At 36.1% G+C, this 16471-nt stretch overlaps 1 protein-coding gene across 1 annotated transcript in view; it reads right to left on the bottom strand.

Annotated features, from left to right (window-relative positions):
- The window catches only part of GRID2 (glutamate ionotropic receptor delta type subunit 2), a 1056494-nt gene that overhangs the window by 372508 nt on the left and 667515 nt on the right, over positions 1 to 16471 (bottom strand). Inside the window, exon 5 of the mRNA XM_087962873.1 lies at positions 15257 to 15310. Coding sequence (XP_087818999.1) covers positions 15257 to 15310 — 54 coding nt within the window. The remainder of the gene's footprint in view (positions 1 to 15256; positions 15311 to 16471) is intronic.

The raw sequence follows: 16471 nt of genomic DNA, 5'->3' as shown, positions 1-16471 counted from the left end.
AGAGAAGCTAAAATTTGATATAATTTGTCTACAAGAAGTACACATTAAAAAACAACACGAACAATTACTGGCACGATCAAAATTAGGGAAAATATTTACTTCTCTGACTCACTGTAAGAAAAGAGGAGTGGTTTTGTACATTAGAGAAACCATTCCAGCAAAACTGATTTATACTGATGAAGATGGAAGAGTATTAATGGTTGAAATAGTGGATAATAATACAAAAACGCTCTTGGTTGCAATTTATGCCCTGAATGATAAACAAGAAGAATTCTATAAAAAATTACACATGAAAATAATTGAACTGGACTATGTTAATATACTTATGATGGGAGATTTCAATGGAATTGTAGACAATAAACTGGACTATACAGCAAAAGCAACACGACAAAATAGGAAGATTCTCCCTAAATCCTTTTTTAAAATGACAGATGAATTAAACTTAAAAGATATATGGAGAGAAAGAAATGCTAAAATTCAACAATATACTTTTTATTCCAATAGACATTTATCATGGTCCAGAATAGATATGATTTGGACATCAACAGAATTATTATCCAATATTCAAGAAATAAATATTGAAACAAGTACATGGGCAGACCATAATCCAATGACAATTAAATGGAAAGGACAAAAAAGATCTAGATGGACATTAAACAATACTATTTTAAAGGAAAAAACTTTACACAATGGATGGAAAAAGAATTGGCCTTCTTCTTTAATGAAAACAAAAAGAAGATACTTCAATACAGAATGTTTGGGATACAATGAAGGCATATGCAAGAGGATTAATAATAGACTATACAAAGAAAAAGAACATTAAGAAGAGGCAAATGATTAAAGCTCTAGAAGATGACCATAAAAAACTGGAAAAAGAATTACAGAAAATGCCACAGAAAAAAGATATTAAACTCAAAATGGATATAATCAAACATAAAATGGATCAAGTAGAGAAAGAAGAACTGGCACAAAAAATTAGAAGTGCTAAACAGAACTATTTTGAAGATGCAAATAGGCCAGGTAGATGGTTAGCATATAAATTGAGAAAAGAGAAAGAATCAAGGAAAATATTACAGTTAATAGACGATCAAGGTCAAATTTGTTATGGTAATAAAGAGAAAAAGGCAATTATTTGAGACTTCTATGGACAATTATATAAACAGGAGGATCTTGATGAGGAAAAAATTAAACAGTATTTACAAAATGCTAATCTACCTAAGATACCTGATGAAACTGGGAAAATGTTAGAAAGTGCTATAACAATGATGGAACTAACTGAAGCACTTAACAGACAGAACAATGGAAAAGCACCAGGACCAGATGGTATCCCGGCAGAATTTTATAAAACATTACAAGAATCGTTGAGCACTTCACTGTTAGAAGTCATGAATGAAGTTATGATAAACAAGAAAATACCTAAAACATGGTCAGAAGCTTATATTACACTTATCCCAAAAGAAGGGGTTGACCCATTACAAATTAAGAACTATAGACCTATTTCCTTATTGAATGCAGATTATAAAATCTTTGCTTCAATCTTGGCAGAGAGGCTTAAAAATACTTAAACAACTTTATTCACCCTGATCAGAATGGATTTTTACCAAAGAGACAAATTAAAGACAATATGAGGGTAATCCTGGACACATTGGAATATTACGAGGCGCACCCTGAAAAACAAATGGCTTTGATATTCTTAGATGCCCAAAAGGCATTTGATAATGTGAATTGGAGATTTATGTTATTATTATTGGAACAGATGGGCTTTGCTAGAAAATTTATCCAAGCAATAGAAGCCATATATTATAAGCAAACGGCAAAAGTAATGATAGATGGAGAATTTACAGATTCTATCAATATTAAAAAAGGTACAAGACAAGGATGCCCATTATCTCCTTTGTTATTTATATTGACTTTGGAAGTGTTAAATAGAAATATTAGAGAGGATACAAACATAAAAGGAATGAAAGTTAAAAAGGAGGAATTTAAATTGCAAGCCTTTGCAGACGACTTGGTTTTTATTTTGGAAGATCCTCTAGAGACAGCTTTAAAACTATTGGAAAAGATAGAGATGTATGGTGAGATGGCTGGCTTGAAAATAAATAAAGACAAAACAAAGATTCTGACAAAGAACATGTTGTTAAGACAAAGAGAAGAGCTGGCAGACCTATTGAAAATTCAAGTTACGAACAAAGTTAAATATTTGGGGATATATTTGACGTCAAGATGTACTACACTGAAAGAGAATAACTATATTAAACTTAATGCTATGAGATGGCCGCGCATTCACATGCTGCAGCTCAGTGCTCTTCGACTTGGTGTTTTTTATGGATGTTTTGTGTGGATTATCTTGTATTGTGAATACCTCCTGCGGGATGAACATACTCTACAGCAATTGTGAGCTTGTGAAGATTGGACTACAAAGCAAACAAGAGATAACAGCTAAGTTTGTTTGGAAACATAACATACCATCAGAGATTGCAAGGCTCCCCGGTTCTCCGTGGATTGGGGCTCCGGTGAGAGAGAGGGTGAGAAGGAGAAGAAGACGAAGGGAGAGGGGGAAGAAAAGAGGCTGCAGGGCTGGTGTTTTATACAGGCTGCAAAAACAAATGAAGCGGCTGCCGCTCCCAAGTCTCTTTCTGACTAATGCTAGATCCGTGGCAAACAAGATGGATGATTTAAGGTTACAGGTCTCTTCGAGTAAGTTCGTGAAAAGCTGTTGTGTGTTGTTAATCACCGAAACCTGGTTGAACCCCACTATCCCGGACATTGTTATTGAGATGGATGGTTTTTTATTACATTGTCTGGATAGAGACAGAAATGTGGGGAAGTGCAGAGGAGGTGGAGTGTGTATGTTTGTTAAAGAGACTTGGTGTACAAACTCAGAGGTTATAACATGTCACTGCTCTTTGGAGCTGGAATATCTGTCTGTTAGATGCAGACCCTTCTATCTTCCATGGGAATTCAGCATTGTTATTATTCTTGCTGTTTACATTCCACCGGATGCAAATGTAGATTTGGCTCTGGGCTTCCTGGGTGATGAAATTGGCAACTTGCAAAGCAAATTTCCAGATGCTGTATACATTATTGCGGGAGATTTTAATCATGTAGATCTTCGTGTGGTCCTCCCTAAATTCTATCAACATATAAGGTGTGCCACTAGGGGGTCGAACACCTTGGATAAGGTCTACACGAATATTGTAAATGGATACAGGGTGTTACAATTACCACATCTGGGCCAGTCGGATCACTTGTCCCTGCTTCTAGCCCCGGAGTATATTCCTCTGAGAAAACAGGCAGGGTCGGTAGTCAAGACGGTGAAAAGCTGGCCAGAGGGAGCAATGGAGCAGCTAAAGGACTGCTTCGAACAGACAAACTGGGAAGTTTTTGATCATTCTGATCTCGACGATCACACGGCTGCGGTGTTAGGGTATATGGCACACTGTATTGATACTGTCACGGTGGATAAACGAATCCGGGTTTATCCTAATCAAAAACCTTGGATGACCGGGAAGGTTAGACGTTTGTTGTATGCAAGAAATAAGGCTTTTAAGTCTGGGAATGATCTAGATTATAGTGCTGCAAGAACGAACTTGAGGAGAGGTATTAAGCAAGCTAAGGCCGAATATAAGAGGAGAATTGAAGATTGCTTTCTCAGTAATAACATGAGGCAGGTTTGGCAGGGGGTTCAACAACTAACTAACTATAAAGCAAAAAAGGTCTCTTCGGATGGTAGTGCGGTGGTGGTTGAGGAGTTGAACAACTTTTTTGTCCGATTTGAGATCCATCAAACTGAAACTGTCCCTTTGCCATCATTTACTCAGCAGAGCCTCCCCTTCATTGTGAATGAGCAGGATGTGAGGCAGACAATGAAGGCGGTTAATTCCAGAAAGTCAGCTGGGCCCGATTTAATTCCTGGTCGGGTGGTAAAAGATTGTGCTGATCAGTTAGCTGGGGTATGGACTGAAATTTTTAATCGATCCTTGATACAATGCGTGGTTCCTGTTTGTCTCAAGGCTTCCACCATTGTTCCACTGCCTAAAAAGATGCCCACAAATGGTCCGAGCGACTATAGGCCGGTGGCACTAACTTCTATCTTAATGAAGTGCTTTGAGAAGCTAGTTCGAAATTATATTATCTCCTGCCTTCCCGATTCCTTTGATGGGCTTCAGTTTGCTTACAAAGAAAACAGATCAACCGAGGATGCAATTATTACTGTGCTTCACATGGCTTTATCCCATTTGGAAACACCAGGGAATTATGTAAGAATGTTGTTCGCAGATTTTAGTTCTGCCTTCAATACCATCATACCGCACAGATTAATAGCCAAGCTCAAAGATCTAGATCTTCCAGATTCTATTTGTTTATGGATATTGGATTTTTTAACAAATCGTCCACAAAGAGTTAAACTGAATGATTATATTTCTACTGTCAAGACACTTAGCATTGGCACTCCACAAGGTTGTGTCCTTAGTCCACTACTGTTCTCCATCTATTCATCTGATTGCACAAATAAACATCCCAACAATAGGATAATGAAATTTGCAGACGATACTACGCTTGTAGGACTTATTTCTGGGGATGATGAGTCTGCATATCGGGATGAGGTACTACAGCTATCCCGCTGGTGCAAGAATAATAATCTTCTATTTAATATTAAGAAGACCAAGGAGGTTATAGTGGACTATAGGAAAAAAAGAGCAGACATTCAGCCACTGTATATAGAGGGAGTTCGTGTGGAACAGGTGGTTGAATGTAAGTTTCTCAGGACCATCATTACAAATGACCTGACTTGGAGCGCAAACACCGCTGCTTTAATTAAGAAGGCACAACAACGGTTGTATTTACTAAGGATTCTTAGGAAACAACAACTGGCTGAGAGTCTACTGACTACCTTCTATCGGAGTTCAATTGAGAGTATATTATCCTACTGTCTCTGTGTATGGTTCTCGAGCTGCACAGTGGCAGAGAAAAAGGCAATTCAGAAGGTGATCAAGATGGCCCAAAACATCATTGGCTGCTCACTCCCCTCTTTGGAAGAACTGTATAGAAATAGATGTAAGAGGAAGATACTTAATATATTGAATGACTCCTCTCATCCAGGACATCAGCTCTTTGAACTATTACCATCGAGAAGGAGATTTAGGGTATTAAGAACAAGGACGACCAGATTTAAGAACAGTTTTTATCCAAGTGCAGTTTTGAGTTTGAATGCAGGGTCATAAGATTTTTGTGGAATTTAAATGGCTGAGAGTAATGGGGTATTTACATTTTTAAATTGCATAGAGATTATTGTATGGTTGGTTGTGTTTAGTTCAATTTTTTTCTTTTAGTGGTGTTTGTCCAGTTTTACTTTGTGGAAGAGCACCCCATTTCGTTGCACCCGCTTGCGAGTGTAATGACAAATAAATTCTTATGTCTTATGTCTTAAACAGCAGATAGCATCTGATCTGAAAAAATGGGAAAACCTACAATTGTCATTGATAGGTAGAATTTCAACAATTAAGATGAATATTTTACCCAGAATTTTATATTTGTTCCAAACAATACCAATTAGGTTAGGTAAGGATTACTTTGAAGAACTAAATAAAATTGTGTTGAAGTATATATGGCAAGGTAAGAAAGCGAGAATAAAATTAAAACTCTTACAGGATGCTAGAATTAGAGGAGGATTTGGCCTTCCCAATTGGGAGTTGTATTATCAAGCTGCAAACTTAATGTGGGCTAAAGAATGGATAACGTTAAGAAGGACTAGATTGTTGGCATTAGAAGGACATGATTTATTATTGGGTTGGCATGCTTTTTTATGGTATAAGGAACTAAATCACAGGGTTACTTTAGAAGGCATTATATATGGGAATCGTTATGGTTGAATTGGGAGAAAATTAAGAAACAATGTTATTTGAAAATCCCAGTTTGGTTATCAACTATTGAAACTTTTTCTTATCCTATAACCTATAAGAAGGAACAAACAGTTAGATATGGGGAATTACTAGATGAAAAGGGTGAACTTAAAACGATGCAATATTTAGAAGAACAAGGCATAAAGATGAATTGGTTTTCATATGCGCAAATACATTCAAGGTATCTTAAAGATTCTAAAATGGAAGGATTCTATGATAAATTGACTGATTTAGATAGGATTTTGATAGGTACTGATGAAAAAGTGATCAAAAAATTATATAATTATTTGTTGGAAATTAAATTAGAGGAAGAACAAGTTAAAGAAACAATGATTGCTTGGGGGAAGAATTTTGGATATGGGATTGATTTAGAGAAATGGCAAAAATTGTGGTCTCAAAATTACAAAATGACAATGTCAACAGCATATAAAGAAAATTTGTATAAGATGTTTTATAAGTGCAAGAATGTTCAAGAACAAATCTGAAAAATGCTGGATGGAAATGTCATCAGATTCCTGGTTCATATTACCATATGTGGTGGACTTGTGAGGAGGCCAGGAAATACTGGACTAGAATTCGCATATGGTTGGAAAAAATGACAAAGAAACATATAGATTTGAAACCAGAGATTTTTTTATTGGGAATCTTACCTGATACATATAATAAAAACTTAAAATATTTGATTGTTAATGTATTAACAGCGGCTAGGGTTGTATTTGCTAAAAATTGGAAGAGTGAGAAAATACCATTAGAGGAAGAAATTATTAAGAAAATACTGGAATGTGCTGAAATGAGTAGATTGACATTTAAAATTAGAGAACAAGAAGATAAACAATTTTATGAAGTTTGGGATCTTTTTTACCAATGGTTAGATAATACAATATAATAATAGAATATTTAGAAACTTAGAAAATAATGAATATACTTTTTTTTTGGTTTTGATAACATTTTTAGAATATTTTATTAAGATAGACTTGGTATGATTTTACGATCTGTTATAAAATAAATTAATTAAATTATAGTTATCTCGCTTAAGTATGAATTAGTAAAATTATAGTCAAATGATTGTTTAATAATGATATTAGGATATATAATTGTTGGTTGATAATATGAGTTATTATGTAACATAATTATTATGATGACTATGAAATGGATGCACAAAAAGGAGTGGTAAACCAACCGATACACTGTCTGTAAATTTATGAAGAATGATGATGATGTTTTTATGTTATGTTTTATGTTTTATGTGTTTTTTTTGTTTGTTGTTAAAATCAATAAAACTTTTATCAAAAAAAAAAAAAAAGACAGACAGACACAGACTTCAGGGAGTAATTAGGACTGCAGAAAAAAACAATTACTACCAACCTGTCTTCCATTGAGGACGTGTATACTGTCCGAGTCAAAAAGAGGGCTGTGAAAATATTTACAGACTCCTCACAGCCCAGACATAAACTGTTTCAACTCCTACCCTCAAAACGACACTATAGAGCACTGCACACAGAACAACTAGACACAAGGACAGTTTTTCCCTGAACGCCATCACTCTGCTAAACAAATAATTCCCTCAACACTGTCCAACTATTTACAAAGTCTGCACTATCATTACTATTAATCTTCTCATCATTCCTTATCATCCATCCCCTCCCACCTGTGACTTTGTAACTTTGTCGCTTGTATCCTTATGATTTATATTGACTGTTTCCTAGTATGATTGGATTGCTTATTGTACTCTATAACTATTAAGTGTTGTACTTTATGATTCTTGACTCTTGGAGAATGTATCTTTTCTTTTATGTACACTGAGAGGTTTTGCACTGAAGACAAATTCTTTGTGTGTCCAATCACACTTGGGCAATAAAGAATTCTATTCTATTCTATTCTATTCTATTCTATTCTATTCTATTCTATTCTATTCTATTCTATTCTATTCTATTCTATTCTATTCTATTCTATTCTGGAGGCATTATGAGGTCCCAAGTTGGACAAGAAATAGGGGAAATAAAAAAAGCCTGCTTTTTACTTGCAAAAAGGTTGATTTGCACATATATCTGAATTTTACAAAGTCTAGGGCAGTGTTTCTCAACCTTGGCAACTTTTCATGGACTTTAACTTCCATTGAAGCATTTTGTCTGGGGAATTCTGGGAGTTGAAGTCCACATACCTTAAAGTGATCAAGATTAAGAAACACTGGTTACAGTGATAACCTTTGATACCGGATGTCTATCCATCTATTAAAATTTGTCTTCTTCCCATCACCATTCTGGGTCACCTTCTCATCACTGTTTCTGATTATCTCCCATATTAAGGAAAGATTCCCATATGAACTCACAATAATTATAAGCATGATCAACTTTGGATTTCTATAATTGGGTTTTCCTCCATATGCTAGGCACTTGGAAATTGAGAGGAGGCCCTTTCAGTTATGACATACATTCCCAAATATGTTCCTCTGGCACCTAATCTGTTTAATTTTAGGTAGCATGTCAACATTACCCATATTTTCTGAAAAGATGGTAAATAAAGTGGATTTTTAATAGCAATTTTCTGCACTGATTTATCAGACTGTATTTTATAGCAATGTTAATGTTGTTCTTACCATCTGTTTAGAAGCTGCTTTTAACGGAAAGGTGAGATTACTGTGAATGAATATTTGTCTTTCTGGCAGCCTTTGATGCTGCAGATCAAATGATTTGGGTAATATAGATGTGAATTCAGAAAAACAAAGTGCTCTCAAGTTTTGTCTTAAGTACATAAAAAAGCAGAAAAACCTGAAAGCAAACGATGGAAAATCATTCCATGAGCCACTCAAAATTTTGAGTTCAGTTTTCCTTCTCTTTAGCTGTGGAGAACAGTTTAATGTTAGGATTGGTAAGAATCACTTTCTAACATTCCTTTATTTTATTCTAGCTCTGAAACATTCACAGTTATTCTAGCTCTGAATACACTGTAAATTGTTTCTGAGTTTTGAGCAGAAAAGAAGTGTATAAAGCTCCCCTTCTTAAAACAAAGGCAGGATATTAAAATGACAATAAATACATAAATATATATATTTATGAGGGACACGGTGGCTCAGTGGCTAAGATGCTGAGCTTGTCAATCAGAAAGGTCAGCAGTTCTGCGGTTCAAATCTGTAGCACTGCGTAACGGAGTGAGCTCCTATTACTTGTCCCAGCTTCTGCCAACCTAGCAGTTCGAAAGCATGTAAAAATGTAAGTAGAAAAATAGGGATCACTTTAGTGTTCCATGTGCCTTCGGCATTTAGTCATGCCAGCCACATGATCTGGAGACGACTTCGGACAGCGCTGGCTCTTCAGCTTTGTAACGGAGATGAGCACTGCCCCCTAGAGCCAGAAATGACTAGCATGTATATGCGAGGAGAATCTTTACCTTTATATATATTTATATATCTGTTTAAATGTATTGGTCATACAACTCTAATTAGAATGGTAAAATGGTGTTGGATTGAATTTCTCCAGTTTTAATTAGCTAAGCTGTTAATAGAATAAAAGAAAACTATTATTCACTGCCTAATCTGTAAATTTAAGATATCATACCTGTCAACTGACCCAGGATGTTTAGACAGCTGTGACTTTGAAATCACCCTGCCTAAAAACCCTCCCTGGGAAAATCCCATTTTCCCCCTGTGAATGAAAACAAAATCAGGCCTCATCATTATGATCTCATGTTCCTTCTGGGAATCTTCTTCCAGACTGAATAAGAACTTCAGACAACAGGAAATCCCTTTCACTAGCACAAAGGCAACCTTGAATTATGAGCTAGAATTATGATGATCTGAGGAATACATATTCTGCATGCCATTGCAAGCCCTTTCATCACAGCCTGGAAAGATGGACACTAAGACCATCCACTAATGTGTTTTGTCCACCACAGGCCAATGATGAAACAGGGCAAAGTTGTGGGTGAGTTCTATTAATTCATATATCCCTTCCTTAAGTGAACCGATGCAACAAGAAATTGTACTGCAATGCTCTGGACTGAGTTATCAGGGAGAAGCATGGCAATGGCCAGCCTAGACTCACTGGATTCAAGATGCTAGAAAGCCCCTTGGAGGATTTTGATGGTTTTAGAGATTCTAGAGGAATAAAATCAAGGGTCTTTCTCTTGTGAATTCAGTTTTCAGAAACTGTTTATTCAGGATTGAACCACTTTGCTCCTTTCAAACCTTAATGTTTTTCAACTTGCCAATGAATTGGGGGAAAGGAAGGGGGAAATAGAATATGAAGAGTGTGGGAGACATGGAAACCATCAAGATTTTGGAGAAAGAGATGGACTGTTCCCCATAACAAAAGGACGTCTCATAATTGGACAATGTGATCACCCAGGGATGGGGAGAAGGGGAAGCTACTGTTTAACTAGACAAGCATTTGCATTGGAAAACCAGATCTGGTTTGTTTCTTCAGTACCAATATGGTGCATCCAATAAAGTTTTACTTTTGGAAACTCAAATCTCCCGAGAGTGTTTCCTTGTTTTGGGTTCACTAGTTGGATTTAATTGCTGACAATAAATGTAGAATTGTTATGTAGAACAGTATTTTCTTTATTTATACATGTGGTTTTATTCCCAGATTAAACAAAAATCTCAAAAAAAAACATAGCCACCGAACCGGTAATAACATCAGTTGAATCCCACCCCTGATCTAAGACCATAGTCACAATGTAGTCAATTTAGACATAAAGCTGAGCCGAACCTAATTTCTTAATCATGGTTGGAATTATATTTTACTACTTTTCAAATACTGTATTAAGAACCTCTGGAATGGCAAATTTTAGGGCATTCACTGGGTGACTGACTTTCAGTGCTTAATGCAAGGTCTTAGGAGAAGATGACTTTTGGTGGGGAGAATAAACAGCACATGGGTGATTAGAGTGATGTTTTTGGAAAGTTATAAATGATTCAAGTAGATATGAATATAAAATTTTGAAATTAATTATAAGAAGTCTTCCCGTGGGAAACAGCTGTTCCGAATTCTGGAAAAAATACATTATAGGATGGGACTTCGAAGGTTGGACACTAGAAGAAACCCAAAGGAGTTAAAGATTACAATTAAAGGAGAAGGATATTTAAATTCAGCTTACTGACATAGAATGGAACAAATAGAAGATGCCCATTTTAGTGGCATAGTAGGTGATATGATACGTAGTTTCCTCTGGGGTAAATTACCTTGTCAATTAATTAAAATAGTATAACAGAGGTGTAATATATTAGCTGATAAAACATGTATGGTTAATCATTAAAATAAAACCTATCTGAATAATATTTCTTTAGGAAATATATATCCTAAGCAAGGACCAATATGTTTTAAAAACAAAATTTAGTGGTTTTAATGATTTTAAGTGGATATTTTAAAGATGGATGGATAAATAAATATAACATAAATATTAAAGATAACGTGACTGGTTTTAGTTTGACTTTCAAATAGAAAACAAAATTTCCTTGTAATGGGCATCATATACTTATAATGGGCATCATCATGTTCTACAGGTGAAACTCAAAAATTAGAATATCGTGCAAAAGTTCATTTATTTCAGTAATGCAACTTAAAAGGTGAACCTAATATATGAGATAGACTCATTACATGCAAAGCAAGATAGTTCAAGCCGTGATGTGTCATAATTGAGATGATCATGGCTTACAGCTCATGAAAACCCCAAATCCACAATCTCAGAAAATTAGAATATTGTGAAAAGGCTCAATATTCTAGGCTCAAAGTGTCCCACTCTAATCAGCTAATTAAGCCATAACACCTGCAAAGGGTTTCTGAGCCTTTAAATAGTCTCTCAGTCTGGTTCAGTAGGAATCACAATCATGGGAAAGACTGCTGATCTGACAGTTGTGCAGAAAACCATCACTGACACCCTCCATAACGAGGGAAAGCCTCAAAAGGTAATTGCAAAAGAAGTTGGATGTTCCCAAAGTGCTGTATCAAAGGACATTAATAGAAAGTTATGTGGAAGGAAAAGTGTGGAAGAAAAAGATGCACAAGCAGCAGGGATGACTGCAGCCTGGAGAGGATTGTCAGGAAAAGGCCATTCAAAAGTGTTGGGGACTTTCACAAGGAGTGGACTGAGACTGGAGTCAGTGCATCAAGAGCCACCACACACAGACAGATCCTGGACATGAACTTCAAATGTCATATTCCTCTTGTCAAGCAGCTCCTGAACAACAAACAACATCAGAAGCATCTTACCTGGGCTAAAGAAAAACAGAACTGGTCTGTTGCTCAGTGGTCCAAAGTCCTCTTTTCTGATGAGAGCAACTTTTGCATCTCATTTGGAAACCACAGACCCAGAGTCTGGAGGAAGAATAGAGAGGCACACAATGCAAGATGCTTGAAGTCCAGTGTGAAGTTTTCACAGTCTGTGTTGATTTGGAGAGCCATGTCATCTGCTGGTGTTGGTCCACTGTGCTTCATTAAGTCCAGGGTCAACGCAGCCGTCTACCAGGAGATTTTGGAGCACTTCATGCTCCGTTCCGCAGACAAGCTTTATGAGGATGCTGAATTCATTTTCCAGTAGGACTTGGCACTTGCCCATACTGCCAAAAGCACCAAAACCTGGTTCAATAACCGTGGGATTACTGTGCGTGATTGGCCAGCAAACTTGCCTGACCTGAACCCCATAGAGAATCTATGGGGCATTGCCAAGAGAAAGATGAGAGACATGAGACCGAACAATGCAGAAGAGCTGAAGGCTGCTATTGAAGCATCCTCAGCAGTGCCACAGGCTGATAGCTTCCATGCCATGCTGCATTGAGGCAGTAATTGCTGCAAAAGGGGCCCAAACCAAGTACTGCTTATACTTTTCAGAGGTTCTATGTACAAGCCTTGTTTTATTGATTGCATGTAATATTCTAATTTTCTGAGATTGTGGATTTGGGATTTTCTTGAGCTGTAAGCCATAATCATCTCAATTAAGACAAATCACGGCTTGAACTTGCTTTGCATGTAATGAGTCTATCTCGTATATTAGGTTCACCTTTTAAGTTGCATTACTGAAATAAATGAACTTTTGCATGATATTCTAATTTTTTGAGTTTCACTTGTATTGTAGACATTCTAGATTCCAGATATTAATATTATTCCCCATAAGAGGAGATACAATTTAAGAAACACAGATGTTTTATTTTTAAAAAAAGATAAAGTCCAAAGTTGATTTAAGACTCAAGACCCAAATGCACGCATAGCATTACCTTAAATGTTTCAAATGCTTAATTAAGTATTTAAAAATTATTCTAAATTACTAAGAAATTTAATTTTGTTTTTTTTTCTAAAAACATGCCATTTATATTTTTTATCCCATAATTTTTCTTAGAGCAACCACCAAAATAAAAAAAAACAACAACAGTTCATGACCCGCCAATAACTAAATTCTATTTTTCAAAACAAAATGGCACTTGCAATGGACATCTCTGTAATTCAAATGATGGGGTACTGCTGAACCCACACAAAACTGTGCAAAAAGGAATAATAATACATCTGAACATAGAGAAGTCTGTGACAGATAAGAAGATGGGAAAAGTACAATTCAAAAATAATAGAATGCTGGAAAGTATCTTATTGAAAACAAATCAAATGTAAAGTTTTGCTAGAAAAGCACATTTTAAGAGGATTTGCTGTGAGTGCATTATTTTTTATGATAATAAATACAACTATAAGTAAACTGTAGATATATGTTGTGAAACTAAAACTCAATTCCTTATTGCTATCTTTATATTTTCACATTTTCAATACAAAGGCAGAGAAACTAGAGCGCTCCCATGAAATATACAGTATGTAAGTCTAAATGAAAGTCAGGTGCATAAAAAAATAGAGAATCCTTCCCCAAAACATCTCTTCACTTCAATTATTATAATTTAAAATGAAAAAAGGCAATCAGCTGAATTGCTTCTTATCACTTGTATATTTATCTATAAGTAGAATACACCATAATCCATCAGAAATAATAGGGGCTTAATAATGACTTAGAGCTTCATTATTTCAACAGAACTGTGTATTAAATATTTATTGGATTTATTTATATAAATACATTGGATTTCTAAAGCTAGTTAAAGATGACAATTGAGACAGTGTACAAAGACAATCTACTTTTAAGTATATCTAAATCTGGCCCAATCCATTCAATTTTACTCCAGCATTCATACCAAAAATTAAAATTCATCCTTAGAGCTTATATAATCCTTGCCATAAACTTAAATTAACCTATGCTGAGAACCGGTGACAGCAAAGTAACTGAATGAAATTTATAGATGAAGGAAGATTTACTCAAGGTAAATTGAAGCCATTGGCTTTGAGGCACCATTTTGTTCATTGTTTATTATTACTTTATTTGTTTGCTTGTTTTCAAAAGAGTAACTTGACTCCCTCACAAAGACAAATGGCAAGGAAAATTAGATGAAAATTGATGAAGATATACAGGTAGTCTTCAATTTATGACCACAATTGAGCCCAAAATTTATGTTGCTAAGTGAGAAATGTGTTAAGTCAGTTTTGCCTCATTTTACAATTTTTTCTTGCCACATTTAGTAAGTTGAAAAAAAAGCCTGAAACTGTCATTGTTTAGATCACAGATCTATAACCTTGGCAACTTTAAGTTAAATTAGTAACATGGTTGTTAAGTGAATCTGGCTTCCCCATTGACTTTGCTTGTCAGAAAGTTGTAAAAGGTGAACACATGACTTTGGGACACTGCAACCAATTATAAATCTGAGTCAGTTGTCATGCATCCATGTGACCATGGGGATGCTGCAACTGTCATACATGTAAATAACAATCATAAGTCACTTTTTTCAGTGCAGTTGTAACTTTGAACAGGTCACTGAGAGAACTGTTGTAAGTCGAGGATTACCTGTACTAGCAATGGTTTACAAATGGTAGTGCAAGCTGGTTTGGGTATTCTATTCCAAATGTTCAGGTCTTTTTGCTTTAAGGTAAACCTTTTTCAACCCTGGGCTTATGAAATTAAGTAAAGTCAAATAAAGCAAGAACAAGAATTGGAAACAATTCACCCAATTTACCAAGGTGGTTGGCCTTGGGATCCTTGATGATTGATTGGCATTTCAGACTTGGAAATATCAGTTCCAGTCAAAGAAGAAAATAACTAAACAACAAATGAAGAAAAACTACAACAAAACCAGATAAATTCTTTGGTGGGATTTTCATTCAGACTGCACAATCTTTTCCGTTCTGTTTTCCCAATTTATTTAAACAACATTTCTGTTGAGTAGCTCAGCTAAACTTTTACTTCCGCTCCTTGTTTCTTCTTGGCAAGGACATGAACCACTAGGAATATTCTCACCCTTAGATAAAAAACAGGATTCATGTTTGGTTGACAGTTACCTCATTTATAATGATCCAGTGACAGTCAAAAGCAACCAAATTGGCTTCCACAACCTGAAATAGAAAAGAAAGCAGCCATCAGTCATATTATTTATACCAAAGCCAATGATTGTTAAATAGATGTTTTGCCACAAAGGACAACAGAGGCTCAGCGGTGGGGATAGAGACAGAGGCACTGAAATGAAATAATTATGAAATTCCAGTTCTGAAAAGAATCCCTTCGCCCATCCTGTGGAAATAGAAAGGCTTTTTTTTGTGTGTGCAAGAGCAGTCCCAAAACATTTGGATTATTGTTTGCTTTGTTAATTAAACGGTGGGATTAGAGAATGAAGACAGTAATTCCCTTCTATCCATCCATCCATGAAAAGTCCATATGATTATTTAAGCCTTAATGTTTGCTGATAAATTGAAAAACACTAAAATATTCAAAATGCACAGTTTTTAAAAAATTGTTTTTTCCACCATAGCTTCTACAGTAGAAGCATGTTTGTTTAATAAATGCCCTTCCCCGAATAAAGCTTAGGGACAACTCATCTTCTGCCCTGGAGCAATATGAGGCACAAAGGGAACAGAACAGAATAACAGTTGGGAGGGTTATTGTAGATCATTCAGTCCAATCCCCTGCTCAAGCAGGAGACCATAAACCGTTTCTGACAAGTGGCTGTTCAGTGAAAGCCTCCAGTTGTTCTTGAAAGCCACAACTTTTGAAGGCAAACTGTTCCATCAGTTGATTGTTCTCACTGTCAGAAAATTTCTTCTTGTTTCTAGGTTGAATCTCTCCTTGATTAGTTTCCATCTACGGTTCCTTGTCTGGCTTTCGGATGCTTTGGAAAATAGGTTGTCCCACTCAGAGGTGGTATTCAGCGGGTTGAGAACCGGTAGTGGAAATTTTGAGTCGTTCGGAGAACCATTGAATACCACCTCTGACTGGCCCTATCCCCATATATTCTCTGCCTCCCGAGTCCCACCTAATCAGCTGAGTCTTCTTTTGTTGCCCTACACAGGAGAACAGAGCTGGAAAGCAGGTTAGTGCAGTGGAGAGGGAATGGGATTTTGCAGTATCCTTTCCCGGGAGTGGGTGGGAATGGAGATTTTACGGTATCCTTTCCCTGCCATGCCCACCAAGCCACACCCACCAAGCCACACTCACAGAACCGGTAGTAAAAAAAATTGAATTCCACCACTGGTCCCACTCCTCCCTGTAACAGCCTCTCA

The sequence above is a fragment of the Notechis scutatus genome, chromosome 4 (assembly GCF_049901735.1).
Source record: "Notechis scutatus isolate UNSWTSFEM ecotype Mainland chromosome 4, rNotScu1.2, whole genome shotgun sequence".
In the NCBI taxonomy this organism is placed as follows: domain Eukaryota; kingdom Metazoa; phylum Chordata; class Lepidosauria; order Squamata; family Elapidae; genus Notechis; species Notechis scutatus.
This window is presented reverse-complemented; position numbering and strand designations above follow the sequence as displayed.